We start from the raw sequence: 26374 nt of genomic DNA, 5'->3' as shown, positions 1-26374 counted from the left end.
CTCTTTGGGAACGATTCTCTTACTGAGCAGAGTAGGTGCTTGGAGAGAATCTAGGAATGCACACCCAGCCCTGAGTTCCAGGCCGGAGTAGGGGGGCATCCTGGGCAGGGTACATGAGATGGAAGAGACTTGGAACTTACTTCACTCTAAGGGTCCATGGTTACAAACACAGAGGCACTGAGGCCCCACCAGGCACTTGAAAGGAAAGGCAGACACCATTGCCAAGCAACGGCAAGACGTTAACAAAGGACAAACACACACTTCACAGTTGTAAGATGGCTTTATGTTCCAATATGCAAAACAAAATGTCCGTGCTATATATCAAAAACACTTGAAGTTTCATACTGCCTGTCAGCTAATGTGTTTTCTAATAAAGCTTTATCTGCAGTGTGCATTTATAATATATATATATATATGTTTTATCTTTAACATCAAACGTAATAAAAATTTAAATAGATGTCTTTCCAAATACTTCCTTCAGCATTTGTTTTCAGTAAGTTTATTTGTAAAAAAGCAAAGCTGAATTTGACATGTGGCCCGCATTTGTGAGATATATATTTATTTATATATTTATTTATATAATATATAAATAGCTATTCAGCATGCAAAGAGTTTAGTGATCTCCAGAGTTCATACCGGCCACCCTGACATTCTGGTGACATGGGATGAGAATGGACCAAGGATACTCTCCTCCCCATTCTGAAGGGATGATATGCTCCTCTGAGCTTGAACACTCAAGTACTTTCTCTCAGCTGTTCATCTTCTGCCGGCATCCTTGCTCCAGGCAGATATTCTGGGAGCAGAACAGGTCCAGCTGATGTGTAACATCAGTCCAGTGAGATCTCCAAGGGACGCTGCCAGGTAAGGGGTGTCTGCCTGCCCATCCTGGGATGCAGACGGGTGTCTCCCAGGCTGAGAGGCCACATGCTGGCACTGGGAGGAGAGGGACTCTGTACTTTACACATCATGAGGTGACAGCACATGACTCTTTTTGGAAGAATCCAAGTCCAGCCCAACTCCACTCTCAAAACACTCTAAGGCTCAGGTAGCCTCACACAGTCTCCAGAAGCTAAGGGAAGGGGGCGCTTCTGTTCCCAAAAGTGGCAGTTCCCCTGGCAGGTGGAAGACCAGGGACTCTATGGTAAGCATGGACACCCCACCCCCACCCAAGCAAAAGGAAGGCCCTCCCTGTGCCAGAGATCTCACTTGGCCCCTGAGTAAAATCAGAGTATACTTCAGAAAGCGCTAGGCGACTCCTGAGCCCTCCACTTCTATCCCACCCAGGGCATGCCAAGAGATGCCAGCTAACAGTGGCCAAAATCACTTCTTAGATAATTGCATTTTTTTTTCTTGTTTTGGCTTTACTTGCATGTCAGAAAACCGGTGCTCTCCGACCACATGTGTGTATAGAAGTTCAATCACACGTGCGCGCGCACATACACACACACACACACACACACACACACACACACACACACTTTCTGAAATACCTTTCCATGTTTCTTGGCAGTGCCGGCCACCCACAGAGGTTAATACTGGATTGACATGGTCCTGGGGCTGTCGAGGATACAGGTAGTCACATCATCCGTCAGTCCAGTTCTCCACAGTCCCCATTCCTGAATGATACTGTAAGGATGACTCCCGCGACAAGGAGAAGCTCTGCGAGTAGAGGAACTCGTTGGCAGTGTTCAGGTGAGGTGAGGGTGGCTTCCTCTCACACACGGCAGGGAGGCCACGCTCTCTAGGGAAGGAAGCAGAGGGGCCCCGCTCTCGGACCTGAGACTGGGATAACTGATTATACACGCTAAAGTGGGCATTTCCTGGAGGCTGGGCACTCTGGGCGGCGATGGTGGGCAGACGAGGCATCACGGTGGTGGCGGTGAAGTGTGCGGGGAAGGGCTGGTAAGGGACAGTCTCCATGGTCTGAACGCTGTAGCTGGTGTACGGCGACACCGACGTCCACATGTTACAGCTCAGTGGTGGTGGGGGCAGGTCATCCACGGCGGACACCCCTGCGATCTCAGGCCCTGAACTCGAGTACATACAGGCTTCTCTGGGGGTCACCTCACTGCAATAGGAAGGGCTCAGCATCTGCTGGTCGTAGGGAGGGGGAGAACGGAAATAGTGATCGTCCCCCACTGAAGAAGGGGTTTCCAGGTAGGATCGCTTGCAGGGCAAGTCCAGGTGGCGGGCACTGTCTGCTGAAAGAAAGAGAAGTGCTCAGAAAGAGGCGTCCTCCCCGCCCCACCATGTGCCAGGACACCCTGCCCTTTTCACTCAGCACCCACCCTGGTCCCCCATGTTGCCTGGCACTCCCAGAACCATTTGAATCAGCTGCAGCTTTTATAAGGTGGCAATGACCAAGAAGCAGTCAATTTATGGACCCTTGCCAAAGGCCAAGGGGGACACCACATCCCTGGTCACAGAGGGATGTGCTGATTCCGGCAGCGCACGGCTCTGATCCTTTGCCAGCCAGACTCTCGGGATGCTAAGCGGCCCTTGTTCACACTGGCATTTCTCAGACTAGTGCAGCCTTGGCCCAGGAAAGCAGAAGCAACTGCCAGGTCGAACCAGGCCCAGAGACCACATCTGTCGGAACTAGCCAGCAAATTAAGGCCGAGATGTTACTGCCTCAACCCTCAGTGCCTGTGGAGAGCCTCAGGAAGTGGGCGGTGGGCCAAAGAGCTTGTAAGCAAGCTTTTGCCGTTTTTTGAGAAGAGCAGTTTAACCCTACTATGTTCAAAGAAGACACGTGAGCTGCTGTCAGGCCAATCCCCACAGGACAGGTAAAACGGCTGGTAAGTGCAGGCTACTCTGATGCTCTCTGGAAAGATGCCACCGGCCACCACAAACCACCCCTCTGAATCTTCCAACATTCCCCAACTGTGTGGGCTCAACTCTCTGGAGTGACATGTCTTCTCCCGGGCCCTAGGGTATCGGAGGCTTAAGGGTAGGGGAAACAGCCCTCTCAACAAATTTACGAACACTTTTTCCTCTTGGCTTTTTTTGGCCTCCCTCCTGTGCTTTCTCTAGGGATCCATTCAGGGACCCATGTATACAGAGATGGACAGCCTAGAGGAGGGAGGGGCTGAGGACCTAGCCCCTCTGAAGAGTGATTCATGGCTGCCTGGAGACACTAACTCTCCTTTCTCCAACATCCTCCCCTGAGCTACATTCCTGTGATTGGCAGGTGACCTATCACTCTGGGCCAGGAAAGGCCAGACAGGTAGTATATAGGCTTTAAGGCCACCCAGTCTGTACCACAATTACTCACTTTTGTTGCTGGATTATGACAATGACTATAGAACAAATATAGGTATGGCTAAGCTCCAACAAAGCCTTATTTACAGATGCTAAAATACGAATTTTATATAATAACATGAGAAGCCCATATTTTTAATATGTAGCAGCATCCAGCCTAACTAGGCCCAAGGGCCAGTCTTATGTCTAATGGACGAGAGAACACTCTGTACGATGAGCAAGAATCTCCAGACTCACTCCCAAGAGAATCTTGGGGATCCACGAAGGACCTTTGGCAAGGTAACATGAGTCAAGCCCAAGTCTGTCTGTGGAAAACACAGGGCTGGCAGCTGAGCCTTGGATGTGCTGGTTCCCAGGTCAGTGTTGTAGAGAAGCCAAGCGCCCAGGGTGTGGTCACCCAAAATCTGTTTCCAATCACTCATTTCAGCACCCAAGAACCTGTGTGCATCCTTAAGGAACCGGTAGAGAACACCACCCACGGCACTGTGGGTCCCCCCTGCTCTGGGGCTGAGACTACCAATGATCCAGCTTCCCCCTGCCTCCCAGCAGGAGGAACACTACCCATGGAGGACCCTGAATCAACCCCTGGGGCTGGCCAGCATACCGGGAACACCAAGGGCAGTCAGGGGGGGGGGGGGGCGCAGGAATCAGAGCCAGCAGGCCTGCGGGTCAGACACTCTGTATCGCCCCAGAACCCTACCTCTACGTTTCAGGCAGTGGTAGAAGAGGCTGGAGTCTCTCTGCGTTGGGAAGGTGTTGAGGGGCAGGTCCTGGGGCTCTGCAGCAGCAAACTGCATGTGGGCCCCATTCTCATACTGGTAGTGCTGCAGGGCCTGGTGTGCGCTGTGCAGGGGGCTGACGTCCGGCTTAGCCGAGAGCTGGCTGGAAACGAACCTCTGCCTCATGATGCTTTTGGAGATCACGGGGTACTCCTTGCTGGAGGAGCAGGGAGAAAGTGAAGATGCTTTGAGGGTCCCTGGGCCTTCCCCGTCCCACCCCTGGCCAGAGCAGCCCCACCTCTGCAACCGGGCCACACGCAGGTCACTGTCGTCGCTGCCCCGGAATCCCTTGGCAAAAGGGTTGTTCTCAATTTTCAGCTGTGTGATCTGTTAGAAAAGGACAAAGTCACCGGGAGGAGAGAGGACCCCTAGCTCGGGTCTAATGATAACTTAGACCAGCCTGGAAAAGCTACATCCCCCTCTTAAGTCAGCTCAGAGCTAGGACCAACTTGGGTCTTCCTTGATCTGGCTCTCTGGCCTGCTGCTTCAGACCTCCTAGTGCTTTCTCCGGAACTGCATGAAAGCTTCCTGTGCATGTCAACCCCCTCACAGACTGTGAAAGACTGTAATCTGACTTGGGGGCTCAGCCTATAATCAGGGGTAAGAAGCAAAGAGGCAGGAAAGTGACATGGGCAGGGGGATTGGCAAACACCTCCTAATTGACAGGACCCAGGTGGTTCTCCTGGATAGGCCAGACCTGTACCTACAGGAAGATTCTAGAAGAAAAGAATCCCGCCCCAAGGCAGACTCCATGTCTCCAGGTTTCCGTTGCTGGCCATGGGCTCTGCCATTGCTGTTCAGTTTAACTCGCTAGCTCTGTTTCCCAGTATGGCGGTCTCTCTGTTTATCTGGATTACTCTGCTTTTGTTCCTTGCTTAATGTACCCCGGGGTCAGCAGGCAGGCAGGGCGGTTTTTCCAGTGCGGGTTCTAGGTATACCTTGTGGTTCTGGTAGGAGGTCACAGAGATGAAGGAGGTCTCTGGGAACACGTGGGTGCAAAAGGCTGTGTTTTTGGAGCCAAAAGCATTGTTCTCGTCAGCCTTAACGATGTGCAGCCTCGGCTGGTACTTATGCATGGAGTTGAGGATGATCTGTGAGGAAAGGGCTCAGTCTGAGCTCCGGGCCCTGCCCAGCTTCACCCTGAAAGCCTAGGGCCCGGGCCTGAACCCAGAAATATCTCAAAGCTCCCAAAGGAAAGGAATGGGGTCCCAGCTCCCATCTCTCACATCCCCACCTGTCCTCTTGTTCTAGAAACACCTTACTCCAGCTTCTGTTGTGTGGGATTGTTTCCCTGTGACAGTATGCCAGTCCTACACCTTCTTGGGACCTCTGGGAGATGCTAGTATGCAGCCTTCCCTTAAGCCCACAGGTACCCTGCCTTTCCTAGGACTGCTGCGGTAAGTGTTCAGCTGCCGCCTCTCATGTCTCCCAGTAACTCTGGTAAGGGTTTGCAGGGCAGAAGGAAATGGGAAAGCTATGAGGGAAATGTCCTCCTCTGGCTTGGGGCCTGATGGGGGACCAGCTGCTTACATCCCTTAAAGCTGCTCAAGGCACTTCCTAGCCTGAGGGGGGCATCACCATGACAAGGGGAGCCCCTGTGCCAGTGCCTGGGCCCACAGGAGACCTTGAGCATCCAAGAGCAGCCGGGCTGGGGAGGCAGGTCAGCCCAGCTGACAGGAGCTCAAGGAAGAGCAGATGCTTGGTCATCAGAGCCCAGGCAGAAACAGTAGTTATCGCCCCAAACCTGCTTCGTGTGGCTGTGCCCCCACAGTAGTGGCTGCATCACGTGCCATTAAAATGTATTTTTTATCGTTGACATTTGCCAGACACCCTCTCATTGGAGACCGGACCAGGAATTTGGGGCATTTTATCAGCGCTGCTCCGTTAACCCTTTGCTTTCTATGTCAGCTGCTGGCCCTCAACTCCTCTTCTCCAAATGCTTCCTGGTGCCCCTTCCAGGCTAGGCTTGCTGCTGCCTCTGCAGAATGAAATATTTAACCCTTAGGTTGCCACAGTGCCAAAAGATTAAGGCCCAGTGTGGAAGCTCTTTCCTGGAAAGCCTTGCTGAATTCTGAGTCCCAGAAAGTTCCACGCTTATCCTGTGCCACAGGCTAGCTGTGGGCTTTGGCCTGCTCTGCCCTGCCTTCGGAAGTTCACCTCAGTGGCTCTGGTCTCAGCCTTAGCTCCTTGGGGGAAGGTGTGAGTTCCCTCGTGACCTTGGACTAGAGGCTGAAGAACAGTTCTTTCCCAGGAGCCAGGAGTGTCCTGAGACAGCACCTCAGGATTCTGTCATCATATCCAAGTCACCAAGACACACGTATTCACTGAGGGCCACTAGTCCCTGACCTCAGCAAGTGGCGCCCCAGGAAGCAGCCTGGGTGTTGCCAGGAGGGCTGCTCTCCCTTCTGCAAGGACCCAGCTCCTCTGGGAAATCCTCCCGGTTCTGAAGCTCCTCACTCTGCCTTGCCCACACTATGTGGCTTCCTGTTTTCTTTTTGACTCTTCCAATTACAAACTCACCCAGGGCTGGAAATAGGGGCTCAGTTCCCAATACCACTAAAATAAGCAAACTTCCACAAAGAAAGGGCCCTATCTTCTGTTCTTCTGTACCTCAGGCTTCTAGGCCTACGTGCCTCTTCTTTATAAGATCTTGCTTTGCTCACTAGAGACAAGTTAACCTGGGCATTTATTTCCAGGCAGAATTTAAAAGTGAACATGTCTACACTCTTTCTATGGGCACTCGCGTGCTGCAGCTCCCCCTGCCCCCCTGAAATGCTGGCTAGACCCCAGGCGTTCTGGCTCTCCTAAGCTGGCATTACAAAGGCAGACCAGACAGAACCCTAGACCACAGCCCTTGTACCCATTCCCCAGGGAGGCTGTGCACACCCCAGGGACAGACCGAAGTGGCCATAAGCTGTTCATGAGTATAAGTTCCTTCTTTTCCCTCCTCCCAGGGCCACTTCTAGCAGCTACTTGGCTCTTCTGTTCAGAATGCCACCACTTCAGCCTACAAGACAGTGCTCCGGATGACTTGGCCTGAGACTGCCAAAGACACCTTCCAGAGAACAGGAAGTGCTGTACCTGCAGAGGCAGGTAGGAACTGCCATGAGAGTAGTGGTTCTCAACTTGTGGGTTGTGGTCCCTTTAGGGGTCTCACCACCCTTTCACAGGGGTCTTCTAAGGCCATTGGAAAAATGGCCGATCTTTACATTATGATTCATAGCAGTAGCAAAATTACAGTTATGAAGTAGAAACAAGAATTTTATGGTGGGGAGGGGGGGTCACCACAGCTTGAGGAACCGTGTTAAAGGGTCACAGCATTAGGAAACTTGAGAACCACTGCACTAGAGGGTACAACCGAGGCCATAGAGAAGTCCAGAAGAGTGAAGATGTCTCCGTGGTCTCCACCATGTCCCAAGTACTGAGCAAGCTCTTCTCTAGACACTGGAGTTTGCATCTGTTGAAGGACAGCCCTCAACCAGGTGGTCCCAAACACTCTTCAAGCTCCTGACAGTCTGGCACATGTCTAGAGGGAAACCCACCCATCAAACCAATGCCCATGTAAACCTGAACCCTGGTCCTACCAGCCTGAGAGAAGAGGAAAGCAACTAAGTGGCTCACACGCCTGGCTTTGGTCACAAGTTCCTAGGGCGCCATGTTCAACTAATCTGCCAGAGTCTCACGTTTATATCTGTTACAGAGGGATACTGCGCCAAATGGGCTAACCATGTCAGCTACCCTACTGCATGACGAGTCCCATCATCATCATCATCATCGTCGTCGTCATTCCACAGAAATGGGATTATGTCCTGGCTACAATTCAGCAGCCTGCTCTGTTTTAACAATTGCAATAGCGCCAAGTATCCATCTCCCCGAGAGCTTGCCAGGGCATGCTTTTGCCACCAAGGTCCAGATTTATCCCCGTTAGAATCCAAGAACTGAAAGACAGAGTGCAGAGAGCGCTCTGACCCAACCCCCTGGATTCGGATCGACAATGAGGAACAGAAGGTCTGGAGTGGGAACGTGACTCGCCCAAGGACAGACAGCCCGGCGGATTCCAGATGGCCTTGGAAGAGGCGACCCCACTCTCGATGAACTTCATGGCTAATACTAAGGTGTCTGCTAGACACTACAAGGGACATGGACTCCGATGCGTGTCTGGATGCTAGCCACACAAAGGTAGGCTAATGTACATTTATTCATATGGTAAAACCGGATCTACCCAGCATCAGGCTCTCACTAAGGACACTTCCTCCACTCTGTCAGAATTAGATTAGAACAGAGGTGGGATTTGCAGCAGAGTGGACGTGGTGCCTCGTACCTGTAACCCCAGGACTTGGGAGTCTGGGGCAAGAGGGACCCCAAGAAATCAAGGCCGGCCTAGGCTGCAGAATGAAATACCATCAAAAAGAAAGGAAAGAGAGATGGGAGAACAGGAGAGAAAACCGAATAGAGTCAGGCAGATCTCCAGCCCATGCAAGAAACCTTGATAAGCCTCGGGCCTCACTCCCTGGACAGCAACCTGGGCCTCTCACACTTAGCCAGGAATGTTTTGTTTGTTTGTTTGTTGCTTTTTGTTTTTGCCTTCTTCCATGGCAACGGCAATGGCCATCAAGGGTCAGAAGAACATAGCCTTCATGCCCGGGCTAGGTATTTTACATACATCATAATCAATGTCTTTACAAAGTCAATATCAAGGCCACTCTCATTTTAACAGACCATGGGTTGAACATCGGAAGAGTTCTGACAGCAATCTGAGGCAGAGGCAAAGTCAGTACTAACTCCTAAGCTGATGTCCCTTTATACAGGCTGTGGAGGGGTGGCCTGATGGGGGAGCACTGAGGCTTACTGTTAGGAAGTGGGGGCCACAAAGAGGGAATGGAGACATAGAGCTATGAGGGGTGGGGAGGGAGGCCAGCAGCTGCTGGCACAGAAAAAGCTGCCTTGTCTAAACACCACCCCTCGTGTGGGTTCATTACTCACGTGCTGTCTACCAGCACCCACTGGCTTTCCAGGCGTCCAGACACAATGGAAGTCATGCCATCACCAAGACTCAAGTGAAAATAAGCATCGAGAAAAAATGGCGTTAGAAGCCTGCAGTAACGGTGGTGGTGGTGGTGGCAGTGGCACCTGTGAGGAAGCTACACAAGAATGTGTAGTGCCTTAGGGAGGGCACCTGAACACACACACTCCGGAGGGAGAGAGGTGACTCCAGCCAAGAAGAGTACATCCCTCGAAATCTTCCCAAAGCCAGTTTATAATTTAGAGGAATGACAGTAGAAACACAAGTTTCTTTTTCAGCTCTACATGCTGAGCCTACAGTTCAAATGAAACACACACACACACCTCACTGAATTAAACAGAGCCAAGGGGACAAGCCCTGCCAAACACTAAATGCATGGAGAAGTCTCAGCAGTTAAAGCAACTGGCATGTGAATAGACAAATTCACATGGGGACCAAGAACCAGAAGGTGTCCTTCCACAGGAAAAGAGGACTCTCCTCTCCTGATGTTGGAATAACTGGGTAGCTCTCCCCAAAACAGAAAAAAAAAAAAAAAAAACAGGATCAACACCTCCCATCAAATGCCAGCATAGTTCTAAAAGGATTCCTATTTTAGATTTAAAAATAAATCCAGGGGCGGCAAGATGGCTCAGTGGTTAAAGACGTCTGCTGCCAAGCCTGACCACCTGAGTTTGATCATTAGCGACCACATAATGCATAAAACAGACTCCTCAAGGCACTGGGGAAGCTGAGGCAGAAGGGTCGTGAGTTTGAGGTTAACCTGGGCTACTCAGATTCTGAAAAGCACTGTTCCCTCACAAAGAAGAAATGTCTGAGGTCCCTCCAGAACCTATAAAGGAAGAAAGGATAAATTCAATCACAAACTTCTTCCAGAGAAAACCACTACTACCGTGGGCCAGATCAAGTGACAAACTGGCAAACACATTAGACAAGGCCTAAATCTTCCAAATTTATAAAGGTTCCTAAAACTAATGAACTCAAAAATCTAGGAGGAAAATGAAGAATCACAACGGGTCACAGAAAAGGAGATTTGTGTGAAAAGATGCACATGCTCATGGGGAATTAAAACTAAAATTGGTATCTGCAGTTCACTGTCAAACTATCCAGAATCTAACAAGCTGGAGTGGGGTGGGGGTGGCCCCATCAGTGCAACCCCGAGGACCCACGTTTAACCCCCAGTACACGTTAAAAGCCAGGCACGCCCAATGCTTGTGATCTCCAGGCTGAGGCAGAGACAGGAGGATCAGTGAGGTTGGCAGTCAGGCTTAGCCAGAGGTGAGCTCCAGGACCAATGAGAGCCAGTCTCAGTCAAAAAGGCAGATGGGTTCTAAGGAACAACACCCCAGGCCAGCTAACCTCTGACTTCCACATATGTGTGCACACAGGTATAAATATACCACAAAAAAGTTAGAGAGCAAAGTCTGCCATCCCACCCTGCTGGTTAGGCCAGGGTGGGAACACACATCTGTATGACACTCCTGAGAAAAGAAGTGACTGTTTTTAAAACTCTCAATTCCAACTGTGAACTGGTCATTTACTACACACACACACACACACACACACACACACACACACACACACACGTTTGGCACAGTGCAAAACGACACCCATCTAAGCTGAATCAAAAGAATGAAGAGAGTCTGAGGACATCCTGGTCTATATAGCAAGGACCAGGCTAGCCAGAGCTACAGAGTGAAGGCAGGAGGTTCCCAAGTTCAAGACCAGCCTGGGCTACCATATCTCAGAAAACAAAACAAAAGCAAAAAACCCTGAAACACATGATAAGAAAATACCCATTCTTTTCAGGAAAGACCAGCAAAGTGACTTGTGGAACTGTGCTAGGAAGAGGAAGTGCTTGCTGAGTGAAAGGCTTCCACGTTACCTTGTTCCCAGGGCAAGGTATCAAAGGTGTTGCTGTAGCAGCCTATACAGCCTGCATGTGCCAACAAGAGTGGCTGACCACATCCCAGCAAAGACACTTTAATTCAGTGACTAATTCTGTGTGTGCTGTGCTGTATGAGTGTGTGTGCATGTGTGTGCAGCCTCCAGTGTCTACCTCGGTTCTTCTCCACCTTACTCTGAGACAGGGTCCCCCACTGAAAATGAACTAATGAATCTGGAGCTCATTCATCTGGTAATTATCCAGTGAGTCCCAGGGGTCCACCTGCCTCGACACCATAGCACCAGGGCTGACTGATACATGGCACTGTGCAGGGCTTTTTGGGATAAATGCTGTGGACCTAGAGCAGGTCTTCAGGCTTACAGGGAGTGGGGGGAGGAGTGTTGAGCCATCTCCCAGGTCTACTTGGTGGCTTATTTTTAAACCACGTGAGTGTATTTCTGATTAAAAAATTAATTGTAGAGGTATAAATAAATACTCAGTTATAACTTTGTAAGCAGAGGCTGGAAAGATGTGAGTGCCAAAGCACACAGAGAACCCGTGCTTCTGTCTCCAGAACCAAGGATAAGAAATGACTAAAGGTGAAGGGATGGGACAGCCACCCAGGCCTGGGGGGGGGGGGTTGAATAGGTTTGGCCCCATAGATTCATGTGTTTGAATGTTTGGCACTATTAGGAGTTGTGTCCTTATTGGAGTTGGTGTGGCCTTGTTGAAGGAAGTGTGTCCCTGTGGAGGTGGGCTTTGAGGTCTTAGATACCCTCAAGGTCTATGTGACACAGCCTCCTGAGATCAAGATCTCAGCTCCTCCAGCACCACATCTGCCTGCACGCTGCTGTGCTTCCCGCCATGAAGATAACCTGAACCTCTGACACTATAAGCCATCCCCAATTAAATGGTGTCCTTTATAAGAACTTCCCTGGTCATGGTGTCTCTTCACAGCAATAGAAACCCTAAGCCAGGGTGACAGGATGTTAGGCAGGCACAGTGCTGTACAGGACCGCCCTCTGTGGCAAACTGCCACCATCTTCATGGGCTCAGCTGTGCCTGCTTGCAAAAGATCCCGGCTGGGTTTGTTGACTGTTGGGTAATGGGACCCCCAGCCAGCTGTATACAGTTCTGCCCTGTGTGTGGCCTCTGGGGGCTGGGGGGAGGGAGAAAGAAGATTCCATCTATGAAGCTATGGGGAAGCCATCATCTAGATTGAGGATAGATTTTTTTCCAGGTGTTCTGGGGGTGCAGCACCCACATTCCTGTCAGCAATCCACATCTACGCTAAGTAAACCAACAATCTCACTTTCTTCTCAGGATGCACATACCTTGAGGTACTCGGACCTTATTATGTCACTGGGAGGGTGAGAAGAGAGGAAGACATTATTGATGCCTCCATCCTTCACCCTTAGTGTATCCTGTCTCCTTAAGAAACTCCGATGAGGGCTAACTCAGTCCCTCCAGTCAGATTTACCCTGTGAGGTGGCCCTTTCTCCTCAGCCAGCTGAAAGGTGGCACACAGGTGATACTAACCATTTTCTGGACACACATGGATACACAACCTACTGCGGACATCTGCTTCCTGCCTCCAGATGAGCAGGAAAGGCAGACCCAAGGGCCAGCCCCTGAGGACCCAGTTCAGCCCTACTTGATTGACTTCTTGAAGCCCAAGTGTTGCTAGACTCTTGGGAGACTAGGAAAGCGGGGGGGAGTGGCCTCTTTCTGCCACGTGGTCACCTAACCTGCTGCTGGAAGGGTGGGAGTAGGGAGGGAGCTGGACAGTTCTGAGGTCACCAGATTGACTGGAGTGGGGCTGAAGGTATGCCATGCTGATACAGTGGCTGTTCTGCTTCACTCCCATGATCCTTTCTGTTCCTGCTGCCTGCCCTTCCTCTAACAAAATCCATGCCCTGCACCTGTCCTGCCCTCCTAAGCCGCCACCTCCACTGTTCTTATGAGAAATTCCCTTGTGGGATTTTACTGCAGAGCCCCACAACTTGACACTGGAGAGACAGCAGCAATTAATATAGCACTTGCTGCTCTTCCAGAAGATGTGGGTTCCGTTCCCAGCACCCACATGACAGCTTACAATAATTTGTAACTTCAGTTCTGGGAGATCTAACACTTTTTTTTTTTTTAAGCTCCTCTGGTACCAGGCATGCACCCTCAACACCCACATACATTTTTTTTAAACCCCACGGGTCTTCCAACCCTGAATTTGGAAGCATGTAGCCACATGGTCTGAGAGAGATTCCTGTTTTCAGTTCCATCTGCTACATAAGACCACTGTAGACCCAAACCCTCACACCTGGTCCCAGTCCCCTTTCTTGGTCCTCAAAGAATAACTGGGGGCATGGGCAGAATGATTACCCACCACATACAATGACCTTCATCCCATCTAAAGGGGAAGAAGAAGGGGGAGGAGGGGGAGGGAAAAGGGAGGAAGGAGGGAGAGGAGGAGAGAGATGATGGGAAGGTAAGGAAAGAGGGAAGATGGAGGGCAGGAAAGGAAAGAGGAGGGGGGAGAAGATACTAAAATGAGCATTCATGGAGAGAGGAAGCCCTGAAAACAAAGAATCTAAATAAAACAGACAACCCCAAATGGCTGCTGTACACTTCCTACACTCACGACTCTCTTCTTGCTCTTATGCAATGGCAGGCACATGCCTAGCCAGTTGGCCACTTCTGAAGTGAGGGGATGGGGTGGGTTGGCCCAGAGGACTTCTATGCTAGAGTTCCCAAACCCACATGGAGGTCCCTAGGGTAATTCACACCACAGGCACTAGCTGTGACCACCTCTAAGATGGCAGTCCCATTTCCTTGTTCAGCTGGTCCTTCCCCAAGGAGAGGTGCCAGCCACTTTGGTGACAGTAGACAGTGCCTGCTGGAGGTCTGGGAATCCGAGGGATAAGTCTCCCAGGTCCATCGGGCTGGGGTAAGTTCCCTCAGGACTGGAAGCTTTTAAGATTGGGTGTGTGAGTTATGCAGAACAAAGGGATGTTTGAGGCAAATTCATAGTACAAGATGGCTTTCCCAGGCTCCCAGACTGAGAAGCCAAGAATGATGACTTCTCCTTTCCTGGAAGCTCACAACTCCCTCTGGCACAAGTCAAGAGTAGAAATCGATAGTCATAAGGGCTGCCCTGCCTTAAGGCAGCCAGAAAGCGAGGCTGTGCAGCACAGCCCGTGTCTACACAGCCACAGCCTGCTCCCTCTACAGCAATACTAACAATACCAAAGAAAGATGGCCCAAGCCCTGGATCCAAGCACCTACGCTCTCTACTCTCAGCTCCTTGACATCCTCATCTCCTTGGAACTAACAATGTAAGGGGTGTGGTGGCCAATAAATGCCAAGTGCTGGGCACAAGACCGACATAAGGTAGACAGATGCACTTCATCTAGCCCTAGGGGGTGAAAGCTGAAGTAAACAGGTAAAGTTTCTATTGCCAAAGAAACCAGCCTCAGTGGGCAGGATCAGTGGATCCAGTAGCCCCACAGCCTTACAACCCTGCAAAGTAGCCCTACTGACCCTTCCTTTAACAAGTATGCAGGGTTACAGAGCTTGAAGAATCACAGGGAAGATAGGTGGAGAAAACACAGTACTCTCTCCTACTTGTAAAAAAGGCCCACCTTGGGCACCCTCTCCTCTCACCTTCTGCAGGGACAAGAGAGAGAGAAGTGTCTTGGCAAGCATCCTTGCATCTGGGAGCCATGGTAACAATCAAGTGCACCCAGAATCCCATCCAAACTCTTAATCTCAAGGTACTTTCAGATGCCCAAAGAGGCTACACCTGCCGAGCTCTGGACTCGCCCCACCCTGCCAGGTCAGCATGATCCTGCAGGTGTAGTTAGAGGCTGCCTGTCTCTCCATCCCCCGCTGGCCTCAGAGGCCTTATGAGCCTGTTCTACAATCCAGCTGGGCTAAGTCCAGCGGGAGTCAAGTGTGGGCAGAGACCCGGCTAAGATTTGCTCTAGAAGCTGGGGCTTGTCTGCCCCTCTCTCCACGGGGATCTTCATACCCTGCGTGGGAAACTTATGAAACAGAGAAGGGTTAATTCAGTCACGTGGGCATTCTAGGTGCAAATTTACATCACCAATAACCAAGAAGGAAACCGAAGAGATGCGGAAGCTGAAACCAAGAGCTTCTGGAGTGATCAGGATGGAGTGCTTCTGCCATTTTTGCATAGGGAACTTCTCAGAAAAATTCTGACTAGTCCACAACCTCCTGCCCCAGGGGCTGATCTATGCCATCAAGCCACACCTATGCCCTTGTCCCTGTCTCCATCCTCAGTGTTGGGTGGGCAGCCTCTACCCTGCTGGGCTCCCCAGCACCCCTGCCCTAAACTACCCAAGACTCATAGGAGTCCATGGAGGCAGGGTGGAAACCCTGGAAGAAAATACCAGCTGCTAGGTATATACCAGCTGCGACACATTTGAGCTCAAGATTTCCACACGAAAAGCTCCTTTTTATGGGCCTGCTAGAAGCAGATGGGGAGAGAATGAGCCTGGGAAGCTGCAGTTAGGGTACTTGCAGTGGCTACCACCACCATGCCACCTCATACCACCGTGAACCCCAGGAAGCCAGGCAGAGGCTGAGGAAGGAGGCAGAGAGAATGCTCCCCCTCCAGAGGTCAGAAGGGCAGACCACGCAAAAAGGGACATCAGAATTCATATCGGGTAGAACCTACCAGGCTTTGGAAAACCAGACATGAGAGATTTAATCTGCCATCCCCATGATCCTGTTCATCACCAGTGTGGTCCTCACCATCCCCATCCCCATCCCCATTTTCATTTCCATTGACATCACCATCAAAGTTGTCATCAGCATCATTTTCCATCAATGCCCTCCAATCCCCCTCATCCCCATCAACATCTCCATTGCCACATCTGCCCTCACTTAGCTCCTCTCCATAAAGTCTCTCATCTAGGCTTCACAGAGACAAAATGTACCAGTCAACTCCATTCTCTATACAAGGAAAGGAAGACCGTAAATACTGAGATGCTTGCCTAGGCTCACTAGCTAGTGAGGAGGAGAGGGGGGCATACAGCTGATCTGCAGGATCAGCTCCCACCACTAACACCCCTGTTCTTACATGGCCAAAGGGGTCCAGGTGGTTGTTTGTCAGCTTCAGCTTCTGGAAAGAGACCAACTGCCGCATCCAGTGAGCCCCGGTGGCAGGAGAATCCGGGTGCACATAAAGTCTCCCTGGCATGGCTGGCTCAGCCTTCCCTGCGACCATCCTGCCAATGAAGCAAACAGCAGGAACAGATGAATACACTGGGGTCCGTCCCCTCTGTCCCCTCTGAGAGCAAACCAAGGCCCACAGGAATAATAGCTGTTTTTCTATCTGGTACTGATGGAGGAGGGAGGGGAGGAGGGGAGGGAGGAGAGCAGAGAGGAGGAGTCGCACTTCTCAGCTCTCTGCCTGGAAGGGAAGAGGGAGATGCAGGAAAGCAAGAGCATCTACTTCCCAGACTGAGGCTGTTTATGAAGGTGCTCCAGGGACAGTCAAGCACTTCTGTGGGTTTTACTCATGAGTTATATTTATTTACTGTCAGTGCTTTGACCCCTGAGCTACCCCCACAACCTCTACCCCATGTATATGTGTGTGTGTGTGTGTGTGTGTGTGTGTGTAAGTATATATATACTTCTTATATGCTCTAAATGTGTCAGCTGGAACTTCTCAAAGGACCTAAACAACTTTTCCAACCCAGAGCTTGTTCTGGGTTCTAATCTAGCTTCTGCTTTTATGACCTCCACCACAGAGCCCAGGGTCCCAGCCCCATGTTCCAGGGACAAGTACAGTTCTAAGGTGTGACACCCACTTGTCCCTCCAACCTGCCCATCTCTTCCCCAGACCCTTTAGCAAACCCCTCAGTCTGAGGGTCAGATGCTGAAGCCGGGCAGAGAAACAGTAGAACCTCAAACCACGTAAGATCACTAAACTATTAGTTTCTCAAGAAAAAAAAAAAAGGTCGTCACTTTGCACCCCAGTGAGGCACTGCCAGTGCCTGAATCCACCAGGTGTTAGTGTTCCTGTCACCAGACAGCACCAGGCTGCCCGTGACTGAGGGAGTATGGCCCCTTGAGGTCCAGCAAGCCTGCACATCTGTTATAGACAGTGCTGGTGCTAAAAGCACTGGGCAGGGTCTGAGCCCCTGCCCGGGTGCAGGCAGGGGACCAGCAGAGTGAATCTGTGCAGAAGTAGATTGGCTGGGGACAGGAGTACCAAGAGCAGCTGAGGAGGAACAGGCCCGGCTCTCACCATTTGTTGTCACAGAACTTGTAGCGATGGTCATCTGCGGGGACGATGTCGATGAGCAGTATGTACTTGGTCTTGGGGTTCATGCCTGTGACTTTTACCTTGTAGCTGGGGAACATCCTCCTGAAGGAGTCAAGAGTTGAGGTGGTACACCAGGAGAAGTGTCAAGAGTAAAAGCAAGGGCAGACAGTAGAGCCCTTTGTCCCATAGGTCCTGACCCATTTCTCTCTTGTCCTCGCTGTACCACAGGACAGAGCTATACCGGACCCCACCAGCTCTCAATCCACATCCAGAAAGACAATTTATGCCTTTTCCCAAATTTCCAGTCCTAGAAATCCACCCCTGCCCTCCAAGATTAGGAGACCCTGGTCAGGATGGTGAGGGAGGAAATCAGCAGCCATCTGCTTGCTTTAAATTGCCCCCAGTCCTTGGTCAGCTTACAATGTGCAGCTAAAATTCTGAGGTGCCACCATAGGGTGCTAGGGCAGCTGATCTGGAAGTACAGTCAGCCACTCCCATAATCAGTAAGATGCCTCTCTCAGGGAAAAGAGAGCTTCGTGGAAACCCCGGGGTCTTCCTGTGTTGCTGCAGTGGCATTTCTCATGGTGGACGCCACCTCACTGAGGCCTTAACACCTTGACTGGGCATCAAGGAAGTCAGTGGAGAAGCCTGGGGGATGAGAAATCAGCCTGCAATCTGTAGTTCATAGCCAGGTCTGCCAGGGACCACCTCAGGCCTCAGGCCACCTGCCTGGGTCTCCTGTGCCTTGGTGTCTCTACCTCTCAAGTGAGGATAAATTAACCCCCATTGCCTCCAGCTCCTCCTCTGTCCCACCTTCCACAGGCCAGTGGTATGGCCCATTTCTAGGACAGCAGACCCAACAAAAACAGCCTTCCAGTTCCCATAGCTTGTGATGAAGCTGTCTAGAACATTCTAGAGAAGAACTTCCCATGGCCCTCAGCATACATGCAAACCTCCCATGGCCCTCAGCACATACATGCAAACCTGCAGAGCATAGGTTCCTTGGCTCCTGCTTAACCAGAGGCAGGCAGAGAGAATAGCCACACACATCCCACACCCCACTCCCACGCAGGTGCCTCTGGTTCCTCCCCAGCTGACTACCAACAAATAATGACTGGAGATGGAAGCTCAGGTGTAGAGCATTTGCCTAGCCTGTGCTTGGTTAGATCACCAATTATACATGTTACACACTCTGTTTAAACTCAGCAAGGCCGTACTGATCTATAATTCTAGTGCTCAGGGAGATTGAAGCAAGACTGTTGGTTTGAGGCCAAGCTAGACTACATATCAAAACCTTGTCTAAAAAGAAAAAGGCAAAACCAAAACCAAAAATGGCAGAGCGATGGTGGTGCACACCTTTAACTTGGGAGGCTGAAGCAGGCTGATCTCTGAGTTCGAGGCCCGACTAGTCTACAGAGTGAATTCCAGGGCAGCCAGGACTACACAACGAAACCCTGTCTCTTAAAACGGAAAAACAAAAACAAAACCACACTCCAGGAGAGAAGCAGGGTCCAAAGCTGTCTGAAGCTATAAAGATGGGGATCCTCAATCCGCCCTCCACTGTTAGTACTGCGAATCAAATCAACACCAGGAAGCTGCTCACTAAGCCAAAGTAGGCCAGAGAACTTCACAAGACGCTGCTCTGAACATACTAAACACTTTGGTCGCCCCTCCCCCTTTTTGTTATCAATATTAGCTTACCTGGGTAGGGCAGGACTTCCTAAAAGAATAAAGGTCTCCACAAGCTGGCAGACCCCACAGCAAGCCGGGACCCTGAGCAGAAGGGTTCCGGAAAGCTCGGTTCCCTCCAGGACCTGCCTCGCCCAACCAAAGCCCTCTCCAGCTCCAGGAGAGCCGGGTACACACAGTGCAGAAAGAAAGGGCTGTTATGCTGGCCCAAGCACCAGGCGCATGTGCAAGAGCATGTGGGGGGAGTGCGCATGTGTGCCTGTATGCGTGCCTGGAGGGCGGGGAGGGGGGGTCGGCGCAGTTCTAGCTGTAAGTCTAGGGACTTATAAACCCTGTGGAAGAATTTGTCTCAGATGTCAATTGAAAGCGTTTTTTCAAATATCCACCCCACCCCCTCTCCAAGGATGAAGGGGAAAGCCAGAGGACTCAGGAACCCACCCCAGCCTCCTCCTTCCACCAAGCCCTCTGCCCAGCATAGGGGCACAGCTGGTGTGGGCGCCACCCTGTTTCCTGGCCCTGCCTCACTCCTAGTGGGTCTGAAAACTAAAGGAGGAGAGCAGCAGCTGCTTGGCCTCACCCTCCCTGGGGGGAAGGCCAAGAACCCTGTCCCCTTCAGGCCATTTCACAACCGATAGAGAAACAGCAACAAAATGGGGGCAGCCCTGCTGAATTTGGGCTAGCTAGGCCCAGGTAGTCTTTACAGGGTGGCAACAGAGGTCGGCCCAAGCCTCCTTCCAGGGCCAGTGTTCCCATAAAAGGACCAGGAAGAAATGCCTAACTTCCACTACAACCTTGTGTAGCGCCTGGACAGAAGGGCCCTGACCGTTCAATTCTTCTCTGTGTTGCACTGGGCCTCAGCAGCTCAGAGAGCCAGGCAGACACTGAGTGCTCCTCAGACCACCCCCCAATTGCTCCCCCAAGATGCCTGCACTCTTCCTCCCAAGGCTCAAGGCCTGGCTGGGTCTGTCCCCTTCCAGAGGGTGACCATGGAGAAGCCACTTTAGGGAGGTCTTGAGGCCCTGGTGTAGGGAAAGAAGAATATCTCCTGGCCTCTGCCTGTCTGTCCACCGATGCCCTTCTTCTGAGGGCAGTAACCCTCACAAGCCAAAAGGGCAGCCAGGATATCTGGGTTGGGTCCCTCAGCCAACCAAGCCTCTTAGGGCTTGCTTCAAGGGCCTGAAGTTCTGGGAGGGAGGAGGGGGCAGAGCAGGGGGTGGGGTGGGGGAGGCTAAATGCTGCCACTCACCCCATCCCCGGCACACCCATAGTCTGTCCAAGGTGAAAATACCGCTGCATGAGAAGAGTAAGGTATACCACTCCGCAAATGCAAATGCAAAGGGCTAATGATGGAACCCAAAGGTCCAGCTTGCCCGCCTGGTCATCCACGCGGAGGCCAGACTGAGTTTGGGAGCTGTGACTTCCTCGGCTTCTACTGGCAAAGTAAAGATCCTCCCTGATGAAACACAGGGGCCGATCGTGTGAGCCTTAAGTCATTTCTGACTTACAACATTAAAAAACATGAAACGTACCTGAAAACCAACACCCTATGGTGGGTGGGGGAAGCCTCCGGGCTGAGGAGGGCGGAGCAGGAGGGGAGGTCGTCACTAGCTCTAGTTCTCTCTGCACTCCACTTGGCCGGCACCCTTGGCTCCCTTCCACACCCTTCTGCACTTGCCCCGGCGTCTTCTCTGTCCCCGCTGCCCCGGGTCCCCACACCCGCTCAGTCCCCAGACAGCCGCGGCGGCCAGCACGCTCGGAAGCGGCTCCGCCAGGGGAATAAACAGGCCGGCCGCCTGGCCGCCCGCCGGGAGCAGATGAAAGCCGGGACCTCCCCTCTGGTCAGCAGCCCGCTCTGAGAGGGTACAGGCTCCGAGCCTTTATCTGCTTCATACTCGGAAATGGCTTTAGAATGAGCTGCTAGGATAAGCTTCCTCCATGGAGCAGGCCCGAGGCTTGCGGGTGGGGGGTGGGGGGTGGGGAGTGCATTGTGATTTTGGCCACAGATCTGTAACCATGAACTCCCTGCCGGGAGGGGACGCCTTGGGGATGACTGGGCTCTTAGATCTCACGGTTGTCAATCCAAGGAGCCTAATTAGTGCACAACCCCTATCCCAAGGACAGAGTGGAAATCGGGATCCTAGAACCCACCATCCTCTCCCTACCTAGCTGGATCCCATCGCAGCCCCAGCTTCCCCGATGGAGGCCTGAAGCAGTTCCGTGTGCCTTCACTTAAACGCAGGCATTAGAACCACCGGAGCAGGCGGCAAGTGTGGAAAGTGGTTTTTCAGGGTGGCAGCAGTGGTGACCTGCAGGGCGGGCATGAGGAATGCTAAGGAGTTCTCCCTCATCTGCATGGCGGTTCCACCCTGGGTTCGTGTTTTTTAAAAATTCTATAGGGCTGTAAACTTCAGATGCCCAGTATTCTCTTACAGAAATATTTCACTTCAAAGAAGAAATCTACATTTAAATGACGTAACCTTTTACTTACACACACACACACACACACACACACACACACACACACACTCGCGCGCGCGAGTTCCTATCTTAGAACCTTCAAGGGAAATGAAGTGCAAAATGAGTTGCAGGGGAAAGGTGGGGAATCACTCGAGAAGCCACCAATCATTCTGTCCTTAAAATCTTAAAATTCTGGGGTCTCGCTAGGAAGGGGTGAGCAGCAACCAAAGCTGGGGCACTGCCTAGATTCAGGTCAGATCTTTTGGAGCCAAATGATTTCTGAAAACACAACTAAGAGACTCAGTTGACTTGGGGGAGACGAGAGAGAGAGAGAGAGAGAGAGAGAGAGAGAGAGAGAGAGAGCCTTTTAAATATATCCCAAGCATTTTTAAAGATGCGTTCTCCCAGAGGGGAGGGTGGCTGAAGTGGATGCTGTTTGGGTCCGGGTTTTTGCCTTTTTTTTTTTTTTTTTTTTTTAAGGCACTTCCTTCTGATAGACTTTTGCTTTCAGAAAATACTTTAAGAAGAGATCAAAGCACTCTCTCCCCGACCCACTTTCCCAGTGTCTTCAACCCTTACTTCTCTTATCATCCGCGCCACTGGGCTCTGACGCTCTGTATACAGAGCAAAGGCAATTGGCTTTGAAGCCCGGGATTAAGCCGGGCCAAATCCTTGCCTCAGAATAACAAACAATACAGGTTCAACAGGAGTTCTCATGGGTAGTTCATTTTTCAAACGCAAATTCACTGTCACTAACACAAGCAACATTGAACTCCACAGGCTGTGAAGGCTGATAGTGGAGATTTATCTGGTGGCAAAACCACGACCCAGGAGTAAGGCAGTCGGATGGGTAGGAAATGTTCATTTTAGGAAGGTTTATATTTAAATTTTTTGTGAAGCACACTTTTATCTGTGTTTGGGAGAAAAATGCAGTTTCTCACATGTATCAAGCTTAGAAAAGACAGAAATCTGTACTCTGCCAACAAGAGCACTCTGGGTACAAGGGTCTCAGAGGAACTGAGACTGCCCAGGGAAGGTTTGGCTCTCCTGTGACAGACACCTGGCATCATGGATTCTTGAGCATTTTAGTCAAAGCCACCATCCAATGAGGCTGATTCTCTTTTTCCTTTGGCTTCAGATTTTTCAAGAACCCAATAAGCAGGAGACTTGTGAAACCATGATCTCAAACAGAACATTCTGGTTCCCTTCACCAAGGCCCTTCACTCCCTGGTCAGGCAGAGTCTCTAGGACCTAACAAGCTCACACTGCACAGGGCCTCCGTTTAAAGGGATTAAAAAAAAAAAAAAAAACCATTGAAAAATTTCAAAGTTAGGGTCTTGTTCTGGGGGTGGGAGGATATATGAGTTGCTTGGTTTGCACAATTCGGGCAATTCCCTTCTCTGGGGGGTTGGTTTATTCTTTCTGGGGTTTTTTCCCTCCAAATTTTTACATCTATGATCCAAGGTACAGGAAAAAGTACCAGGTCATCTGCTGAGAACTGTACACGTCCCAGGAAGGGACTTGCAGAGTTTGGGAAGCACCGACCAAGTGGAGTGTGGAGTCTTGAGCTCACACTACCTGGGCACAGTGAGCTGAAAATGAAGGTGGTCTCTTACAACAGTAGGGGTCTAGGGATGTAGCTCAGCCCCAGCAGCCTGTTTACCATGTTCAGGATGGGGGGTTAGATCCTTGCACACACACACACACACACACACACACACCGCCCCAAAGAGATCCAAAGCATAAGTGGCACTAGTGAGTTTTTCCAATTATACTTGGCCTATGTTTTCACTGGAGAAATGAAAGGATGTGAGAACCACATCGCTGACCAGCACCCTCTCAGCACCATCCCAAGCTCCACCCCTGGTTGGGAGGAGGGAGGGAGGAGGACCCACACAGGTATAGAAAGCCCACTCAACACCACAAACTCACATCCCCAGCGGTAAAAACCGTATGTTTCCAAGATGCTAAAAACTACAAATGTCAATTCTGGGCGTTATTTTTTTACTCCCCTCCATATCAGCAGGCACAAAAGAACAGTCCCCCTTCCTCCACTCCTGTAATGCACCTGACATTTTATCAGCGCCATTCACAGGAGCCCCTGGTTTGAGTCCCATAGTTAAGGAGGGACAGCAGGTACACATACGGTTACCTGCTTCAAACATCTGGTACCACAGAGCCGCAGGACAGTAGTTACTTAGCATCCAGCTGGAAAAGGGCGGAGCTTCCCACACCTGCCCCTTTCTCTGTTCTCCATGACTAGCCCACAAGGTCACTCTGCCAGGGATACTAAAGCATCCTTTTTTTTTTTTTTTTCCATCCCCCAAATGCAGCAAACTTGGGCCCTAAAAACAGCCTTCCCCCCCCTCTGATAGAAGCCCTAGGTGACCATGCCCTTTTTTTCTGTCAGAGACAAGAGGGTGGCCAAGTGTCCACATTCCCATGTTCAAAAGCAAACCAAGTTCACAATGCCTGCCAGGGACCCCTGCACCTGTGCACTGTGCACACAACACAAAACAAACCCTCATTTCTTTTGAAACGAAACTTTGTCGTGTGCTTTATGGGCAGCTGAATGATGTGGGACCTTTTCTCTTGTGGGTGAAATGGAAGCAGGTAGAGACCACTATGGCTCTTATGTGAGGGTCGCACAGATGGAAACAGTTGAGTTGGTAAGAGAACACTCCTCCCACACTGTAGTCTGACTTCATATCTCTGCCCCTTGATGGTTTACCATCTTCTTTCTCCAAACAACAATTTTGGGGCCAATCACCAAGGTAATGGATGTTTCTCGCCTAACTTGTCCCTAGAGACCAAAACCAAGTGTATGGATGCAGAAAGGGCTGAGGACCAACAACAGTGTCCTAAACCTTAACTCTCCTGTGTCTGCAGCCTTCCCTTCACCTGACAACTTCTCTATTGAGCCACTACTGTCCCATGTCAGAAACTGCAGCACAGCCAATGTCTGCTTTACACACACTCACAGGCATGTGACTACTGGAGCATAGCATACACACACACACACACACACACACACACACTGCTCTGTCTTTCTCTTCTCACCCTCTCCTCCCTCTTCTCTCCCACAGACACTAGTGCATTTTAAAGATGTTTCCACTTTATAAATCACCCTTCCCTGGCAGCCTCTGAGAGCTAGGGAGGCTCCCCAGCAACACACAGAACCGCCCGGCGCCTTCCCCTAGGCTGAGGAGGGTGTTGCTCTGGGATAAGTATCTTGGGGTTCATGCAGCTACCAAAAAGTTAGGGCAATTGAGACACACAGCCTCATCCCTTCTATCAGGAGCGGAAGGTTCCTAGGCAGATCAGGTGAGAGAAATTCACCAGAGGACAAGCATCTGGGGAGGTGGCCCCCGGGCTGTAGCTGCCCTTATTTGCACCAGCCTTTGTCATCAGCATAATACAGCCTTTCTTTTAGAGCCTTCAGAGCCTCCCCGACTCCCGGGTCCTCCGAAGGTGTGAAAACACTTGAGGGCCTGACCAGCTGCTGTAGGATGTGGTTCTGGGATTTCAGTGGCTGATAAATTTTCCACTGGTCCCAGATCAGGAACCTGGAGGACCCCAGCCTCTTAGACCTTCCTGGCTCCCACCTCCGCCCTCCCTGTCACTCTCCCCGAGTGACCTGCCCACCTGCCGCCCTCCCGATGGCACGCTCCCCGGCTGACCTGCCGGCCTTGGTGATGATCATCTCTGTGCCTGCCTCGTGGAACTTCTTCCACAGCTCCTTCTCATGCAGCCCCACCTTGATGTTCTCGATGGTCTGGTGATGGGAAGGAAGGGAAACGGGTCTGCCTAGCTGGCCCACGGCTGGGCTCCACGCGGAGCTTGCATAGAGTAGAGCGCAGACCAACCAAGCATGCAGAACTTGCCTGCCCCAGAGCCCACTCCTCGAGATTTCGTTTCACAAAATTATTTTGAAATGTTGGCGAATTGGAAATCAGATTCAAACTCCCTCCTTTGGGGCTTCACCTACTGATAGGCCTACAGAGGAGTAGAGGCGACAAAGCAGGTCCGAGGGACACGGGGGAAAAAGGCTCGGAGGATGTTGGTTGTGGTGGTGTGCAGGGTAGCGACTCCAAACTGCCTCGGTGCCGCTTCTGTGGCCTTTCTGTCTGTCTCCCTCCCTGGCTTTCGCCCTCTCGGGGTCCTCAGAGCTAGACTTTGGTTTGGGTTCGTCCCCTGAAGCAAAGATCTCCCTACCTGGGCTGCGGCGGAGTCAGCCCGGAGGGCTCGAGGTGGAGAAGGACTCTCCCTCGAAAGCCTAGAGCACAGCCCATGCCCCGCAGAGAATTAAAGAACCGACAGACTCCTACCCCAGGAGTCTTGTCTGCGATCCTGGACAGGACCGACAGAAGCAGACAGCCCGATGGCCCTACCTGCTCCGCGGCGGCGGCGGCGGCAGCGGCAGCGACGTCGGCGCCCTGGCCCGGTGGGCTGCTGAGCGCTGCTCCACTAAGGCCCGGCGTGGCCAGCGCGGGTTCGGGGGCGTTGGTGGTGCTGGTGGTGCTGGCCTCCCCGAGAGCTGGGCCCGGGGCCCTGAAGGCCTCCTCGCTCTCGGACAGGCCCTTATCCTGCAGCATCTCCTGCGGGCACAGCACACGCCGAGTCACTCGGCCAAATCCACACTGGCTAGAGGCCCTGTGGCCCTGTGAAGAGTCCCCCAGGCTTTGAGTGGGCACCCCTGCACACGTGGACCCCGCCCCCTTCTGAGTTGGGGGAGGGAGCATGCTGGAGGGCAGGACCCTAGCCTCCTCCCTTCAGGTTCTGGACCGGGGAGGGTCTACGTGCAGTTTAAGGTCTGACTGCCCCCAAGGCTTGGGGCTGTATGAGGAGTAGGTCTTGAAGAAAGACCGCCTTCTAGGCACGGTCTCAGCTCGACCTCCCGGGGTCCCTCCCTCCTGCTCAACTGCAACCTAAGGCCTGGGTCTTCTTACCCCCTTTCGGAAATAGCTAGGGTCTCACTTTTGGGTCAGGGTATC

The 26374-nt window shown here is 51.6% G+C and overlaps 1 protein-coding gene across 3 annotated transcripts; it reads right to left on the bottom strand.

The window, feature by feature from the left end:
- Positions 1-1357: 1357 nt before the first annotated feature.
- On the bottom strand, positions 1358-25975 carry Tbx4 (T-box transcription factor 4). 3 transcript variants are annotated; one of them, XM_021213341.1, is made up of 8 exons: positions 25772-25975; positions 25061-25155; positions 17217-17336; positions 16044-16191; positions 4979-5131; positions 4279-4367; positions 3962-4197; positions 1582-2201 (listed from the first exon to the last, which is right to left on the bottom strand). In XM_021213341.1, the coding sequence occupies exons 1-8, from the start codon at positions 25973-25975 to the stop codon at positions 1582-1584; spliced, it is 1665 nt and encodes a 554-aa protein (XP_021069000.1). The 3 variants fall into 3 exon arrangements, with proteins under 3 accessions (XP_021069001.1, XP_021069000.1, XP_021068999.1); XM_021213340.1 differs by having other exon boundaries at positions 1582-2198; XM_021213342.1 differs by lacking the exons at positions 25061-25155; positions 25772-25975 and adding an exon at positions 18936-19092 and having other exon boundaries at positions 1358-2198.
- Positions 25976-26374: the final 399 nt, after the last annotated feature.

This window comes from Mus pahari, chromosome 14, assembly GCF_900095145.1.
Source record: "Mus pahari chromosome 14, PAHARI_EIJ_v1.1, whole genome shotgun sequence".
Taxonomy (NCBI): Eukaryota; Metazoa; Chordata; class Mammalia; order Rodentia; family Muridae; genus Mus; species Mus pahari.
The sequence above is the reverse complement of the archived record's forward strand: the minus strand, read 5'-3'. Positions and strand labels throughout refer to the sequence as shown.